Source organism: Danio rerio, chromosome 16 (genome assembly GCF_052040795.2).
Source record: "Danio rerio strain M-AB ecotype USA chromosome 16, GRCz13ab, whole genome shotgun sequence".
NCBI lineage: Eukaryota > Metazoa > Chordata > Actinopteri > Cypriniformes > Danionidae > Danio > Danio rerio.
Window position 1 is genome coordinate 17,596,823 of NC_141036.1, and position 18,560 is coordinate 17,615,382.

General features: G+C 35.0%; 2 protein-coding genes across 3 annotated transcripts; both read right to left on the reverse strand.

Annotated features, from left to right (window-relative positions):
• Positions 1 to 2,939: 2,939 nt before the first annotated feature.
• On the reverse strand, positions 2,940 to 7,867 carry gapdh (glyceraldehyde-3-phosphate dehydrogenase). The gene is given in 12 exon segments (NM_001115114.1): positions 2,940 to 3,242; positions 3,531 to 3,628; positions 3,722 to 3,805; positions 3,915 to 3,993; positions 4,269 to 4,420; positions 4,600 to 4,681; positions 4,977 to 5,092; positions 5,172 to 5,262; positions 5,364 to 5,470; positions 5,553 to 5,652; positions 7,395 to 7,440; positions 7,826 to 7,867. Coding segments are annotated over 11 exon segments (1,002 nt in total). The 5' UTR covers positions 7,418 to 7,440; positions 7,826 to 7,867; the 3' UTR covers positions 2,940 to 3,172.
• A 6,381-nt stretch (positions 7,868 to 14,248) lies between these two features.
• nppcl (natriuretic peptide C-like) lies at positions 14,249 to 18,182 on the reverse strand. 2 transcript variants are annotated; one of them, XM_087286020.1, is made up of 3 exons: positions 17,965 to 18,182; positions 15,032 to 15,161; positions 14,249 to 14,931 (listed from the first exon to the last, which is right to left on the reverse strand). In XM_087286020.1, the coding sequence occupies exons 2-3, from the start codon at positions 15,128 to 15,130 to the stop codon at positions 14,632 to 14,634; spliced, it is 399 nt and encodes a 132-aa protein (XP_087142146.1). In that variant the 5' UTR covers positions 15,131 to 15,161; positions 17,965 to 18,182; the 3' UTR covers positions 14,249 to 14,631.
• Positions 18,183 to 18,560: the final 378 nt, after the last annotated feature.

Here is an 18,560-nt window from a genome sequence, read left to right on the forward strand (position 1 = left end):
TCTCATGAACATTTATGCAATTTTAAAAATGACAACAAAGAGCTTTTCAAAACTTAATAATCTTTGGAATATTTTGTTTTCAACAGAAGAATCTGAAAAAGGTTTAAAATCACTTAAATTACACTTCAATTAATTTACTTGAGTCGTAATAAACCTTAATTAAAGGATAGTTTATACAAAAATTGGTAACACTTTACAATAATAGTACATGCATTAAAGCTGCAAGCAGCAATGAAAGGGACCTTGCACCTGGGCTCACCGCTGACAGAACACAATGAACTTCTGTCAGCAGGTGGTGCTATGACTGCGATTGAATATTCACATGTAGATGTCTTCAGTGTAGTACTATAATCAATGGTGCGGAATTTGGAGCAGACTGGACATAGTAAGCCTGAGTAATAACTGCTTGCTTTTCCATGCCGAAACACTGAGATTTGTCACACGCCTTTCAACAAAAACTCTAGATTTTCACAATTTCAAGAGTTCACACTTAGAAATTGCTTGACGCTATTAACAGGTTTGGCTGATGCCTGAGTTATAGCAACTTCCTGTTTCATAGCGAAACAAAGATGGAAAGGCCGCCATGGACACCACCAGGCCTTTAGATTACAACAAGCAGTTTTGGTGTTGATCTGATAAAATCCCTTGGAGAAGTTTGTTAAAATACAACGCCTGGAAATGGCAGAAACTGCACATTTTCAGCAGAGGAAGTTAAAAAAATCTGACTTCCTGTTGGGTTTGATATTTAGCTTCAAAAGACTTTATTGTAGATATTAGGAGGGCCACTCCATCAAATGTATATTGCTCCTTTAACAGATCTTTAACTGACTATAAGAAACTTTGCAAGTACATGTCAACTTACATTAACCCTACCCTAACAGTCTACTTATAACCTAATGAGTCTAATGTAATCTAATGTAACTTAAATTCAACAGACGGACCATCAAAATAAAGTGTGACCAAACAATTTACAAGTCATATGTGTGTGAAAAATGGCTAAATTAATTACTCATGTTTGTTGACATTAAAACTTTAGTTTCAGCTAAACTTGTATATAAAGTAAATAATATTAAGTAAAAGTGCAACTTGACCAATATAAACTCATGACTTGTTAATGTATAATGGTCTTCATAACTAGGTATGGGCCGGTAGAAGATTCTGACGATTTGATAACCTTGGATAAAAACATCACGGGTTCACAATATAGTAATTACTACTTAAAATAAATTATTTAAATGTCTGGGTAAAAAAAAAAAAAAAAACTACTTTTTTTTTCCCTTTTAAGCACAATATGTTTTAATTTGAGAAACATTTAAAGTATTTTGGAGCAGTGAACATGTCAGACTGAATAACTCAAATGAATCATTGACTTCTGCTGTCTCCATTAGTTTCAAAAACACAAATTTCTTTACAAATTAAAATGGCATTTTTGGCTACATTTTCTGCCGAAGATACCGTTGTCCTAAAAAAAAATTAAAACCATAAAAAAAAATCTTACATATACTGTAGAAACAGTTTAGCAGTAAATGTTGATGGTTTTAAAACCTTGACTTTTACAAACCACTGTATACCTTGAAAAAAAAAAAAAAGTTATCCCATGCCCAGTCTCTGGGGGGAACATTATTATTACTTCTTAATGAATTCCTGTTAAAATGTCAAGGTTTATGAGTTAAGTGTCCATATAAGGTTTAAAGATACTCAAACTAGGTCCTGCTGGCCAAAAGTGTCCCAAAAAAAACTTTGATTTGGTCCACCCTGCCATCTGAGAACGGTTTAGAGATTATCATTTCAAATTTAATGCAACCTTATATTTGTTTGCATACGTTTTGTTAAGTTACAAAAAGAAAAAGAGCCTATCTAAAGTTAAAGGTTGCAATGAAAATTAGTCAGATTAAGTTTAAAAATGTAAATACAGAGGACAGAAAACAAGATCTCTGGTGAGTGAATAAAGGCAAGATTCTGTTTAACTAGTGTGTTTAGCAATGAATTCCACCATGCCTTGTTTTTATTGCAATAAATTTCAATCTGAAAAAAAGTTACACTGGATTAGTTATTACTATTCAAAGTAATATTTTTTTATTTAATGAATTAGGAAATTACTCATGACAAGGTTTATTGGTTTGTTATATTTCACTGCCGACAATATTTGACAGACAGACACACAGTTAGACATTCCTGCTTTAAATGTTAGTACATTATGTACTGTTTTTGTAAAGCATTAACTAAAATTCTAAATTCTGTTATTTACTCATCCCCTAATTTATTAACACCGCTATACTCAAATGGAGCAATTCTCTTTGTTCATAGGAGAAAATGGGTCAGGTTTGAGACAAAATAATAAATTATAATTATTTGTTTCTACTAAAGATGTTTTCCCCTACCAACCTAGAGTATATGATTGAGATTTTGGCAGAAGGACACTAAAAAGGTCTAAACTCAGTCTGATAAAGTGCAGCTCTAACTTTCCTTAAACACCTGCAACAAAGCTTACAGCAAGATTGATTAGCTTGTTCAGGTGTGTCTGATTACAGTTGGCAAAACCCTGCAAGATACCAGCCCTTAGGATCAAATTTGACCCTGGAAAGGATCAGTTTTGGGTAAACTTTCCTTTCAAAGTTTTCCCCAGTATTTACACAAAAATGTTCATTTAGTCACTTATGCAAATTGCTGGTAGTAGTCACTATTTGTAATAAAACTTTCTAGCTCTAAATAACATATTAAAGTAGATGGGCTAAAGTAAAAGACCCCACCCGATGCTTGTCAGTTAAGTTTCCCCATTATGCATACCTGTAAACTGTTAGGACTTGATTTAAAAAAAAAAAAAAAAAAAAAAAAAAAAAAAAACCCCTGCTCAAAAAGAAAACATTCTTTAAAATAACCCTCCAAGATTAATGATTGCACCGAACAAGCTATTGAAATAACAAATGACAGCTTTTCTCCATTTCTCACAAACAGAGGACTTTTATTCCATCGCAAGTTGTTAACAGACAGAAAAGCCTTTGAAGTCAACATTTATTTTTAACCTCACACACGAAACAGAACAGAGTATATAAAAATAATATTGGTCTTCAATTTAAGCATGTAATTTCCTTCCAGGCACGTGGTGCAAACATTCAACCAGATGGGAGAATGGTCGCGTATCAAAAAAAAGAAACAGCAAAAGGGGTCACATCTACTCCTTGGAGGCCATGTGTGCCATCAGGTCACATACACGGTTGCTGTAACCGAACTCATTGTCATACCTATGGGAAGACATTAATCTTATTTAAAAACATAAAAAAAAAAAAATTAAAAAAAGTACAAAGTTTGAGAAATTAAAGCAATGGTTATGAAATCTTTTTAAAATAAATAGCCTATAAACAAAATGAAGGCTGAAAATGACATAAAAATCAAGATTAAGTTGTAATAAGACAATTTCATTTAAAATTCAGATGAGGCAAAGCTTGTTCACAAGGCAAATCTTCCAAAAGACTGCAGACAAAAGTTAGTCAAATTAAAAGAGTATGAGATTTAGTAAAACAGTATCTTACCATGTGACCAGCTTGACAAAGTGATCGTTGAGAGCAATACCAGCACCAGCGTCAAAGATGGATGAACGGCAATCCCCATTGAAGTCAGTGGACACAACCTGGAACCAGGAGATTATAAATGTATAACGACAATGGAAATTTATATTAAATTAAAAACAATAGCCACAGGTCATTTAATAAATAAAAAAAACCTGGTGCTCCGTGTATCCCAGAATTCCTTTCATGGGCCCATCAGCTGCAGCCTTGACGACTTTCTTGATCTCATCATACTTGGCCTGTAAAATAGAGCAAGGGTTAATTTGTTTGTGTGGCAAGCAAACACTTACTACAGCAAGGCTGAGTTTAAACATCTTTCAGCTGTAGCCACACAGTTTGGAAACTCACAGGTTTCTCAAGACGGACTGTCAGATCCACAACAGAGACATTGGGGGTGGGGACACGGAAGGCCATACCAGTAAGCTTGCTGAAATGAGCAATAATCATGGTCAATACACAAATATAAATAACTACTTGTATAATAGAAATAAAATCACTTATCAAATATCTAAAATAAATTAATATAAATCTAATAAATCATAAGTTAAGACAAATCAAACTTTAAAAACTACACAATACTACCAAAATAAAAAAAAAATTAAAAATAAAAAAAAAAGAAGCGCATGTAAAAAAAAAAAAGTTCATAGCAGAGGTTTTAAATTAGACTGACACTCAAATGTCAAAAGATGAGGTAAAACTGACCCATTGAGCTCAGGAATTACTTTGCCTACAGCCTTGGCAGCCCCAGTGGAGGCTGGGATGATGTTCTGACTGGCACCACGGCCATCCCTCCACAGCTTCCCAGAGGGCCCATCAACGGTCTTCTGTGTTGCTGTGATGGCATGAACAGTGCTCTGAAATGGAAAACCAGGACGTTCTTGAAAAATTTGTATAATCGTGACTTCCACATTTAATTGCTTTAAAAAGCATAGTCCAGTGCAGGGCTTAAATAAATTGGTGCATCACAGCAGGTCTCAATCACTTTAGGGTCAAAAGGCTTTTAGAGGAGATTGGAAAGGCCATTTAATCTTACCATAAGACCTTCAACGATGACAAAGTTATCATTGATGACCTTTGCCAAAGGAGCCAGGCAGTTGGTGGTGCAGGAGGCATTGCTGGGAGAATAAATAAAATAATGTCACAAACAATACTATAAATGCAGACATTTAACATGCCTTGAGATAAATATTTCTTTATTACACCCCCTACTGGATAAATCATGACTGCATTTAGACACCATACCAACTTAGTTTAACTAAAAATATGGATATAGTACATGTCTTTCTACAAGTATTTCTAAAAGCTTTAGCCAAATTTAGGTGCTTTATCTATTATCAAAAACGAATCAATTTTCAAACAAGCAAATACTTATAAATAAATAAATAAATAAATAATAAAAACACCATTTACCTTACAACTGTGAGAGAGTTGTCATATTTCTCATGGTTGACACCCATGACAAACATGGGGGCATCTGCACTTGGGGCAGAGATGATGACTCTCTTTGCACCACCCTTAATGTGAGCCTACCAGGACAGCAAAATTTCAGTTACAGAAAAACAATTGTTGTTGCAGGCAGCTTATGTAACATCCATGATTACGTACAGAAGCCTTCTCAATAGTAGTGAAGACACCAGTAGACTCCACAACATAAGTAGCACCTGCATCACCCCACTTAATGTTGGCTGGGTCCCTCCTGTTTAGGCAGAGATCATGAGCATAGCCCAATGCTTGCAAAAATAATAATAATAATAATAATAATAAAAACCATGCATAGTTTGGAGGAACAGCACTCACTCGCTATAGACTGTGATTGCATGACCATCAATGACCAGTTTGCCGCCTTCTGCCTTAACCTCACCCTTGTACTTTCCATGGGTGGAGTCGTACTGGAACATGTAAACCTGTGAAGAAACAAGCACTATAAATATATTCAAAATAACCCCAAAACTAGTTAAATAAAAAAAATAAAATTGAGGAACTTGCCATGTAATCAAGGTCAATGAATGGGTCATTGATGGCCACGATCTCCACTTTCTTGGTCAAGAAAGCAGCACGGGTCACCAGACGGCCAATGCGACCGAATCTGAAAAAAAAAAAAGCTCATTCATAAACACTTGCTTTCATCTCACATTAAGAAAGAAAAAAGAAAAAAAGAAAAAAACCGCAGTCAGGTAACTTATCCACTAGATGGCAGAAAGGACCCATTTCTGAACATGCACAAAGTCAAACATTGTGCCCTTGTGAGCGCAGTAACTCTGGGTCAATTGGAGAGTGGGAGCAGACAGCAGTTAAATAAATTAATTTAAAAAAATAATAATAAATAATATTAATAAATAATAATAAGCAATTAATAATATTATTATTATTAATAATAATAATAATAATAATAATAATAATAATAATAATAATAATAATAATAATAATAAACCAAAAATATAAATAAACTCTGGGGAAAGTCAACTATGTGCTACAGGAGATTAAGAGCTAGATCATGAAGAATGGGCTTTTGGATGAATGATCTCCACAAATATTTGCCCCTGCTTCATAGAGGCATGTCCTCCAGGCAAGGATACAAATTCCATAGGCCTCCAGCTGCCATTGTGAGCTATTTTAGTACATCCAACAACACTGCACAAAATGCAGAGAAAGAAGGACTGACCCCACAAGGAGTTCCAGAATTCCCTTTTTGTTTATTGCAACACTCAGCTGTACATTCAATCAATAGGTCAAAGAAAGCAGCCTATTGATACTGCGATAATGATCACAGTACATACTTTCATGCACTGATAAGACACTGATATGGTAGTGGTACACTTTCAAAACATTTGCATCAAGTCTGTAAAGATAGAGAAACAGGGCAAAGGTAAAAATTCCCAGTGCTCTTAGCAAATGTGGATTGACCATTTGTCCAGTGCCATTAGTGTTCAAATCATCAAGTCAAGTGACATTGTAACAGGCTTTAGAAAGGGATTTTGTATTTAAAAGTTATTAATTTGATAAACTGAAGACCATGTCAAATTACTTGCATAAAAGTTTCACATAACTTTAGATTGTATAAACCCATGGCAAAAATGCAAAGTAGGCCTATTATAAATTTCTTGCTTGTAAAATGAACCAAGGCTACTTAAGGACACCACTGGGGTGAACTTGGGGTCATAACCTTTTGAGTGCCTAAAGACAGACTTCCATCTAAAGGTGGATATTTAAGTCGCAAAAGACTTGTGCTGTAATTTAGGGTGCCTAAACTTCACAGCACAGTCCTGGATGAGCATTAAAGTTTCAGGTTGTGTGTACATGAACGATATGCATGTGTCCTGTACTGGTCTCTTCAGGATCAAGTTTCCTGTTACACAACCCAATAAGCTTTGAAAAGGTCACAGCTGGTGCTGGGGGTTTTTCAATGCAGAACACACAAGCTTGGATTCTTGAACCCAGAGTCCTGTACAACATGGTCCAAGTAAAATGCAGACTCGAAGCAAACTTTGAACCTGGAGTAAAATACAAGGCAAAAAAAGCCAAGTACACAGATAAAAATTACCATTATTTGTCGTCATGATGACGTCAATGTACACAGCGATGGCACAACACCAATAAAGCAGTTTGACTGGCTGGCTTAGGTGACACCCCCTCCAACCATTCATTACAATCAATTAGAAAAAGTCAAAACTTATTACAACTTCCAGAAAGCATTTAACAGCAAAACACTAACAAACAAGCTTATAATAAAATAAAACTGATGTCCTGTTGTTCAAAACAATTAATAATAAAAGTTGCAAGCAGCCTAATGTTCATTTATTTCATATTTGAATCAAATGGAGTACATACCCGTTAATACCAACTTTAACCATTATGCCTGATTTGGTTGTGTCCTCTGGAAGGAAAACAAAAGGGTGTAATTAATTCACACGTTATTATAGGCGTCTTTCGTTATGGGAACAAAGTACAGGTTGTGAAACTGCAACACCTCTAACTACAGATAGAGAGTGAACAAAAAGTTCATACACATTTGTAGTTCACAGTAGCCTGTTGTATTCATACTCAAGCATTTCCCAATTGGCCAGAAAATGTAGGCAAGAAGTTCTAAAGAGCATGAACTCTCAGCTTTCATTAGAAATGTTGCTCCATGCCATTAACATGCACATATATTTAAAAGTTGCTAACATTTGCAAAGGCTTCACCAGCGCAATCTGAGCAAAGACTACATAATTAAACACTAAATAATTCAAGCATTTGAAACATGAAATAACTAAATTTACCGTTTGTGAGAAGCCTCTGTTCGTCTGACACTTGGTGTGAGTGGACTGATTACGAACACGAGGTTAATTTATATCTGGTGCGATAGCATTGACCACGCCCCCTGGACTTTAGGCTATAAGTACCACGCCCCCTGGACTTTAGGCTATAAGTACCACGCCCCCTTAGAATGTCAAGGTCGTACTGGGGTACAGTGAATGAAACTACTACATCTACTGAATAATAATAATAATAATAATAATAATAATAATAATAATGATGATGATGATGGCATATATGACTGATGATGATGATAACCAAGCTTTGCTGGAGTATTAAATATTGTATAACTAGTGACATATCAAAGTTTCCCTTTGTACTTTTATGAAAGAAGCAATGACTATGATCGAGCATTATGCTTTCTCAAATGGCCATGATTCTGTAAGCACTTCAGTAATATGTAGTGCATTATTAGAAATAAATGGTTTGCAGGTTATGTATAACGAAACCAGGCAGAAGTAATTTAGGCTTGTAACCCTATGCAATTTGTACACTGGCTAAAATAAATAAATTATTAAATAAATGTATTTAGTATGTATTATATGTATATTTAAGATGGTCTGTCCACTCTGACCTTCTAACAGTAACTAGCCCAGACCGTGCATATGAAGCAGGAGATCAAATCGCCCTCATCATGAGTGTGTGACATTTACAGGAAAGACCATGACCCTTCCCTTTTACTCAGGCATTCCTGCATCCCACGATCCTTTGCATCAGTATGAAATCCAATGCCTTTGTACCTACACAGATTCTTTGAGCCTTCACATGTGCATCTCTGTGCAAGTAAATCAAATGCAAAACCAAAGTGGTTGTAGCATAACATAAACATTATCAAAAGTGACAAGAGTTTAGAGAGTGACAGTGTGCATTAATAGCTCTATCAAATTTGATTAATTACACTACTAATTTGCATACTGACTTTATGGTTTTATGAATTTGCATATTGAGTTTTGATTAATCACATTATAATCTTTCTGTTATCCATCATTCATGTTGGTTCTAATTATTTTTAATGCAGCTAACTTTTATCCCTTTGTCTGTAATTAATCACAGGTTTGTACTAGTAATTAACACAGACACTATTAGATCTTGCACAGAGGACAGACTGAAAAAAGATCCATGTATTATAGCGATTAGCTGTCAGTGCAATGTTATAAAGTAGCTCTCCACTTTTGTTGCAAACATGACTTGTAACAATGCAGTCTTTCTTTGTTTTGACTTATTTTTACTCAGTGTTGGTTTGTATCATCTCAGTTTGCACATCTGACAATTTTCGATTGTGACTATTGCTGTTGACCCTTGGCCTTTGGTCTTCTTATATTTCCAATGTCACAGAGATGAAAAGATGCCCAAGTTGGTTTTGCCACTGGATATAAAAGTGCAACATCACCATTTTAAATCTGCCAGCCTTTAATCTTCATTAACATCTTTAGTTTGACTGAAGTATTTGCTTCTATTTAAAGTCATGATTTATTTAAATGGAGACACTTCTGACCATTTACTCATCCTCCACATGTTCCAAAACTGGGATTATTTCAAGTTATTCATTCATTCATTATCTTTTCAGCTTAGCCCCTTTACTGATCTGGGGTTGCCACAGCGGAATGAACGGCCAACTTATCCAGCATATGTTTTAGGTAGCGGATGCCCTTCCAGCTGCAACCAATCACTGGGAAACATCTATGCACACACATATACTATGGACAATTTAGCTTACCCAATTCACCTATACCACATGCTTTTGGACTTGTGGAGTAAACCGGAGCACCTGGAGGAAACCCACACGAACATGGAGAGAACATGCAAACTCCACACAGAAATGCCAACTGACCCAGTCGAGGCTCGAACCAGCAACCTTCTTGTTGTGAGGCAATTGTGCAACAAACTGCACCACGGTGCAGCCTATTTGTAGATAGACAGAAGAACCAGCCAATGGTATTTTTTGTTCTTACTATCAATGGCAACCAATATTTTTCAGAACAGTGAGTCAAAGAATTAAATACACACTTCGACCCACTTGAATAAGTCAGTTAATGGTGTGGAAACTTTCATTTTTGGCTGAACTATCCATTTAATAATAATTCATCACTCATTGTTTTCATAAAAACTTTGACGGCACTCAGCAACTGGCCCTCAGAATAGTGTATGCACATCCCTGCTATCTGCTCCCCAGCCACCAGAGAGAATGTGCTGGGCTGTCGCCAGGGTCAGACTAAAAATACCCAAACACTCAAAGGCTGACCCTGCACCCTTTCCACTGCGGCTATCTTGTGCTCTTGTGGAGCGACCCACACAATCCACTTCACCCTGTGACGACTGACTCACATGATTCAGGCAGAACCAGACGAGCTTCTGAACGTAACCCTGATGGACACAAATCGCACGTCTGTCACGTCAAATCAAGTTCACTCCAGATAACTCATTTTCTTCAGGTGGAATTTTAGCCGAGCAGTTTGTTGAACTTTGCTGACAAGTTGCTGACTGTTTAAACTCTGTTCTCTTGTGTGGATCATGGTTTACGAGCACTGATTATTGGTACTGTATGTGAGGGTGTTATATATTAACTGAAGTGGCATAGCTGCAGAGATCAGAGTCCAGGAACTAACGCTATCTTACTGAAGTGTGGACTGCCAGTCTAGAGCTTTGAGATATACAGTGCTATCTTGTGGTCAAAATTGCAAAACGCATTTAAAATTATTGATCTTGATGATTTCATATTTAAATAAACTAAAGTGTTGATATGGAAAAATGTACTGGTGTTGGAATTTCAAGGTAATTTCAGAATTCGTAAATGCCTTTTCAGGTTCTGAAGGTTATTTTATTTGTTCATTTATTTAGTGCTTTTAGTATCCAAACCTGTACAGCTGTTCGTTTATTCATTTATTATCTTTTTGGCTTAGTCCCTTTATTAATCAGGGGTCGTCACAGTGGAATGAACTGCCAACTTATCCAGCATATGTTTTACACTGCGCATCCCCTTCCAGCTGCAACCCATCACTGGGAAACATTCATACACACTCATTCACACACATACACTATGCACAATTTAGCTTACTCAATTCACCCATGTCTTTGGACTTGAGGGGGAATCTGTCTTAACCCTAAATATTTAGAATATTGTTTATATATATTAATATTTTTAATATTTTATAAATAAGGTTTTGATTTAAGCAGTTTAAACTTTATATGGCATTTGTTTTTTGGTATTTTTAGTTATGGTTTATTCGCTTAGATTAACTAAACTCAACAAATCCTTTTTTTTTCCGGAGATAGGTTGTGGCTGGAAGGGCATCTGCTGCGAAAAACAAATTCTGGATAAGTTGGTGGTTCATTTCGCTGAGGTGACCCCAGATTAATAAAGGGACTAAGCAGAAAATGAATGAATGAATGAATGAACAAATTTTTTGCGTTTCATGGAAAAAGGATATGCATTAGAAATAATATTGGAAAGAATATTCATACATTCATTCACAATATATTTCTTTAAATGCAGTTTGCTCCAAATGGGGTTCAAAAGACAAAAAAGCATCATCATCATCATCACCACCAAAAACAAAAGCGTACATAACAAAAAACTCAATTTGTAGAACCATTTTACCACATTTCTCTACCACATAGAAAACATTCACTAAAATAGAACATCTAATATTTGACCCATGCAGGGTATTATAACACATTGCATAAAATAATATTAATAAATCATTCATTCATTCATTTTCTTGTCAGCTTGTCCCTTTATTAATACAGGGTTGCCACAGCGGAATGAACCGTCAACTTATCCAGCAAGTTTTTACGCAGCGAATGCCCTTCCAGCCGCAACCCATCTCTGGGAAACATCCACACACACACATTCACACACACACTCATACACTATGGACAATTTAGCCTACCCAATTCACCTGTATCGCATGCCTTTGGACTGTGAGTTAAACCAAAGTACCTGGAGGAAACCCATGCGAGTGCAGGGAGAACATGCAAACTCCACAGAGAATAGCCAACTGAGCCGTGGCTCGAACCAGTGACCCAGCGATCTTCTTGCTTTCAGTCGACAGCACTACCCTCTGCGCCACTGCTTCGCCCAATAATAATAAATAATAATTTATAAGTAATATTTAACAGTTGAAAATTGTTATTTGCCCCCTTTATATTTTTTATTTTTTTAAATATTTCCCAAATGATATCTAACAGATCAAGGACATTTCTTGTTTGGTCTTGTCACAGTCTTGTTTGGTTAATTAAATAAACAGGGGGGCTAATAATTCAGGGGAATTAATAATTCTGACTTCAAATATTGCAGCTGTACATAATGTACTTTTGAGGCTTTTTTGGGCCAGAATGTAGTTGTTTAAATTGCATTTGCAGATTTTTTTATAAGGATATTGCCTATTTTAAAATATTTATAATTTCTGCTTCAGCTTGTCATTGAGCTGAGCAAAGATAGTTGATGTTTTCCATCCACATGATGGCGTCAGAGACCACATAATATGCCCTTATAAGAGAAAAAATCTGCGTATTCTCAAACTAGGCGACGCAGTGACACAGTAGGTTGTGCTGTCGCCTCGTAGAAAGAAGGTTGCTGGTTTGAGCCTCGGTTAGGTCAGATGGTGTTTCCCCCACAGTCCATAGACATGCACTACAGGTGAATTGGGTAGGCTAAATTGTCTATAGTGTACGAGTGTGTATGGATGTTTCCCAGAGATGGGTTGCAGCTGAAAGGGCATCCACTGTGTAAAACATATGCTGGATAAATTGGCTGGTCATTCCTCTGTGGCGACCCCAGATTAATAAAGGGACTAAGCCGAAAATGAATGAATGAATTTTCAAACAGCTGATCAAATCATTAATAAACTGTTGAGTCACATTCTACGTCGATCTCTCTCTCTTTTACGTTACAGTGCTGTATTTATACCACAGTAACTGTAGTGTATTGAGTGTGAGATGGGACTCCCATATAAGGAATGTGAGCAATTTGTGTTGGCCACTATTTGTATAACCCTGAGAGAGAGAACAAAAGAAGAAATGCCTGCATGTGTTTAGTAATTTTCTTTATCGCAAACACAACAAAAATCTGGTAGTGTTTACGTTGCCTAGACTTTTTTTGGGTTATTGTGATATCCCGATTGCAACAGGAAAATACTGGGAAATGTCTCTAGACTGATGGCATTTCATGCCGGTCAGCCATATAACATTAAAATGTCAGCAAAATTACCTGTTTTGTCATCACTTTAGATATTACGCTAGAGAATAATCCAAATACTAGCTATAAAATGATGTTGGAGAATTAGTAATGGCTTCTGCTATTCTGACATCAGCTGCAAATGTGTATTAATGGTGGAAGAAAGTAGTTTGTTTTTCTTTTTTATACACTATCATGCCATCAAACTGTTGTATAAATGCAATATCACACTTATAGTAGTGCAATGTGGCTGTATACCGTCACTGGTGGGACAATGCATTCGTGTGATATCTGGCATCACAGTGGCGCAGTGGGTAGCAAGATCGCCTCACAGCAAGAAGGTCTCTGCTTCGAGCCTCGGCTGGCTCAGTTGTGGAGTTTGCATGTTCTCCCTGTGATTGCGTGGGTTTCCTCCTGGTGCTTTGGTTTACCCCACAGTCCAGAGACATGCGCTATAGATTAATTGGTGAAGTTAAATTGCCCATAGTATATGTGTGTGGCTGAGTGTGCATTGGAAACAATGGTATAAAGGACATAACAAAGAAAGAATATCAGACTATTTCAAGTGAATGTTAAACAGGGTTATATCCAGATACTTATTACTTGTAGCTATACACAAACACAATTCAGTGCAGAAAATGTATTCCTATAAAATATGTAGTTCAAGATTTTACACCCAAACATAGTAAGAATTGTTCAAGCTATAATCCTAACGCCTACACCAATGTTTCATAGGCTGATTTAAATGAAAGGGATACATGCTGTTCTCAAATTATTCTGTGTTTGAGGAAGCTTACAAACTCCTTCTCAGCATTAAAAGAGGATTCCGCTTCAGTAAAATGAAAAGTGGTGCAGTTCAAGTACATTTTCAGCAATAATACAAATTAAATCCTTTTACAAAAACTGTTAATTTTGTCTGTGAGCAATTAATGTTCTTTATTAAGATTAAATATCTGGCACATACACCTCAATAAACCGTGACTGCCCACGCATCATCACAGAATGAATGTGTTTCAGCCTGTGTGTCCTTCTTCAATGAGAGCTGATTAAGACTGTGAAAATCCTGTCACATTCTCCCATTAGCATATTTGCAGAAAAAAAGATATATGTGCTGAAACAGGTGGAACTACTTGATTTGCAGTGTGTGGGAGAACACATGGCTTCAGAGAAGCATAATAAAAACACACAATAATACACCCAGAAAACACTATAAATATGACATGGGATCAAACTTTATTCAGGCAAAAATTAAAGGTGAGGAGTATATATTTATGTTCTATAAAGCATGCATTTTGAGACTCTTTGAGACCTTATGAATACTAGTTAACTACTAGCAGAATATCAAAATGAGGGTCACAAATCAACTACATCTGAAACACTCAGCTCCCTTCATTAAGAAATAAATATGCAAATACAGTTAAACAACGTCACCTTAAATTCAATGTAAAAATAAGTATATTGAGACACAATTGAATGAATTTGTCCACCTACAACTTTGTACACTATTTTCACAGGGTCCCAGACTAGACCAGCACAGAGTTTTGTAACCTAAGTAGGACAACAGTCATTTTAAATCAATTTCTGAGTTCATCATTAGCAGCCGAGGCCACTCATAGAGCCGATCCGGTCCAGTTTCAAGCCAAAACAGCCTCGGTTCCACCCCCTCCGCAACCGATCCGGTGGAGCTCGTTTCTGATTGGCCAAAGCCCCCTTTAAAAGCCGGAGCCAGGCATTCTCATTCTGCACCGGTATGTCAATCCACTTGGGATATTCTGCAACCTTTAGCCCAGAGCTGAAGGTCTGCACGGGCTCTTCCGATTGGTCACTTGTGAGGTTTTCAAGATCATCAAGGGTTAAAAGGTCATTGTATCGCTCAAGGAACTGTTCAATGACCTGCGTTGTAGACACAGGAAAATGTCAACATCACTGTTTTATAATTTAAAATAGTAAGAAGAAAAGAAGCATGTAAAGAAGCATGCCTGAGGAAGCCCACCTGCATGGCTTTGTCAGAGGTGTGAAGGGCTCGGGTGCTGCCCGGCACGGGATTGGCCAAAAGGATAAGAAGCACCACAAACACAGATGAGCACAGCATAGTGCAAGTGATATTGGCCCCAGATACACCACTAATGCGAGGGGATGTGGATAGATTTAGATGAAATGATTTAGATAGATATACTCAAACACAGGAGCATGGAAATACAAACACCAGCATTCAGCTGAAAACAACACAAAGGGCAAAGAAACAAAAACAAAGAAAGAGGTTAATTTGTGTTTTGCATTAAACTATTCTGAATCAATTTAGATACACATTTTAAAACATGTGTTGGTATTACGGTAAGGGATGGGCAAAAATACATTAAAAACAAAAAAACTTAATTTTAGGTGTATCAAAATAAACTACAAAATACAGCAGTCACAACGTGTAAAATTTCTGTACAATGATTATTCAACCTCATAATATTTTAAAAGGGTGTTAATTAAAAAATTTTGTTCACATAAATTTTCAGAAATATTGTTTTTGCTACTGAACTCTTCAATACTAAAATCAAAACTAAAAACTTTATTAGGTGTTTTTGATTAATAAATATTTGTGTTTCATATGTTGTGAAATCTTACGGCTTACATCTTTCCTCTTCATTAACTATACAGTGGACATACTGATAAACTACTGCCATTTTAAACAGCCAATGAAGTGTTGTAGGAATCACTACTGTAGGATTTGTTTCTATGTTGTATTTTGTAATGCTGCTAAATACTTTTACAAAGAAACATGACATATCTTTTCAAATCTTCCATCAATTAATATATTTATTTTTGCTACTGAACTTTTCAATACTAAAATCAAAACTGAAAACTGTCCCTAAAAGCCTCAAAAGTACATTATTTTGTCAACCAGCTCCAATATTTGTTAAACTGTAGTGAGTTTATTGATCTGCTCTCACTGTATGTGGGCAGAGTAAAACAGAAGGGTGAGAAGGCTGTACGAGTTCTGATATTGCAGAATAAGGGCTAATAAGTCAGTAGAGCTAATAATTCTGACTTCAACTATATAACTATAGTTATGTATATGTATATATATATATATATATATATATATATATATATATATATACACACACACACACACACACACAAGGTGTTTTTGATTATTATTATTTTTTCTTATGTTAAGACATCTTAAAGCTTACATCTTTCCTCTTCATTAACTATACAGTAGACCTACTGATCAGTTTGAAACAGCCAATGAAGTATTATTTTTTAACGACAAATATTGTACAATATATTGTACAATATAGTCTTTCTCCTAAGAGTTTTTCCTTGTTCTTTTAATGGAAGAGTTGATAACATCCAGAGCAATCTGAGAGTGCATTCATATAATGTCTTGATGTATTTTGCCAGATTTTTTAAAAGACTAAAATACAAGAATCTAAAGTTTTTTGATAAAAAAATAAGCCATTTTCATCAGCCCTGTCAATTATAAAAAAATAGTATTTAAAATACTATTTTCTATTTAAAATATGTAGTTGAAATGCATGTATTATAATAATATTATATATAATATTATAATACTGCCCATCCCTGATTACAGTTTAACAGAAAATGGGTCAATCTTACAAACAAAAACATGAATCCAGGTCACAATACACAATAATATACAGTTGAAGTCAGAATTATTAGCCCCCCTGTTTTTAGAGAGGATTTTTTCAACATATTTCTAATCATAATTGTTTGAATAACTAATTTTTAATAATACAATTTTTATTTTATCTTTGCCATGATGACTGTAAATAATATTTTTCTAGATATTTTTCAAGACACTTTTAAACAGCTTAAAGTGACATTTAGGCTTATCTAGGTTAATTAGGGTAACTAGGCAGGTAATTTTGACTTTAAAATGCATTAAAAAATTAATAACTGCTTTAATTCTAACTAAAATAAAAGAAATAAGACTTTCTCCAGAAAAAAAAAAAAAAAAAAAAAAATATATATATATATATATATATATATATATATATATATATATATATATATATATATATATATATATATATACATACATATATATATATATATATATATATATATATATATATATATATATATATATATATATATATATATATATATATATATATATATATATATATATATATATATATATATAATTATTATTAGGCATACTGTGAAAATGTCCTTGCTCTGTTACACATAGTTTGGGAAATATTTAAAAAACAAAAACAAATTCAAAGTGGGGATAATTATTCTGACCTCAAATGTATTCCCTAAAGAAACGTTTTCCCTCATTACATTTTACATCATTATTTTATTGTTAATACAGTAGTACTGTCAGTATTTGACTAAAAAGGACTTTTAATTCAGTTCAAAGACAGCACAACTGATTCTATGTTTAAACACCTCAAAATATAAAACATAAACATTAATGGGTGGCATCAACTCAAAAATGTTTATTATATGAAATAATAAACAGCTGAGTTTTTCCATGTTTTACAAAAATATAGGTTTAGACAACCATGCATTATTATAGTCAAGTAAATTATTATCATTATGTTACAATTATTTTTATATTTATATAATATTACAATTTCTTTTTTGCAATGCAATGCATTTTTTTAATAAAATTGTATTTAAAATATTCAAACAAAATGATTTATTATTTAGATTTTTGTAAAAAAAAAAAAAAAAAATGACATGGATATGTTCTTGTCAGGTTTCATGAGATTAACCCTTATGTTAAAACAATAAAAATGATGTTTATAAAAACATTTTATGATCATAAAGTATGCATACTATACTTAAATCAACAAACTAATTGTTAAATTAAGTTTCATGTTGAAATTCAACACAATTTTGCAAAGATTTTCACATGATATTAAAAAAATAAAGTTTTGAAATTGTTTTACTCACCAATAAGAGTTTGAGGATCTTATAAAATATCTGACTGAATGCTTTAGTCCTGCTCCATCCTGTGTCTCTCTCCCTCACACGTCTCAGTTCAGTTTTTGGCACCTGCTAGGAGCATCCCTGTCTTTCTCTCTTCCTTCCTCTAAGTGCAGGAATTGGCTTAAAAGTGAGTGGTGTTTATATGTCAGTGTGTGTGTTTGCATGAGCTGAGGGAGTATGTTATTAGCGTAAAGATGAGGTGTCTATATATGCTTTACCCGTCCCCCCTTTTGCTCATACAACACACACCTCTTTTCCCTCCCTTTTCTCTCTCTCCTTCTCACGAATTCATATACGCAAATGCACCTTATTTTCTCGATGCCTCTTGGATGAAGTCAGAGGTACGGAGGGGGTGTTTGATGTTGTCTGGGTGATCAGGCAGGGGATGCCACCTTCTGCTTGGAATATGACATCATATGGACGCAATTGCAAAAGACGTCGTGACACAAATGCAGGGCACCACAACCAGGTGTTGTCTCTCCCTCTGCCCTGCATTAAATGATCTCATCCTTTCATTTTTTTCTTTCTCGTTTATCCATCTCCTCACATCCTTCTGTTTG

What these genes read in the sequence shown, in the direction of transcription:
- nppcl (XM_087286020.1), bottom strand. Translation starts at nt 15,130, where the DNA reads ATGCTGTGCTCATCTGTGTTTGTGGTGCTTCTTATCCTTTTGGCCAAT. An exon ending in CCTCTGACAAAGCCATGCAG is followed by an intron (nt 14,932 to 15,031) that starts GTGGGCTTCCTC and finishes TCTACAACGCAG; the next exon opens with GTCATTGAACAGTTCCTTGA.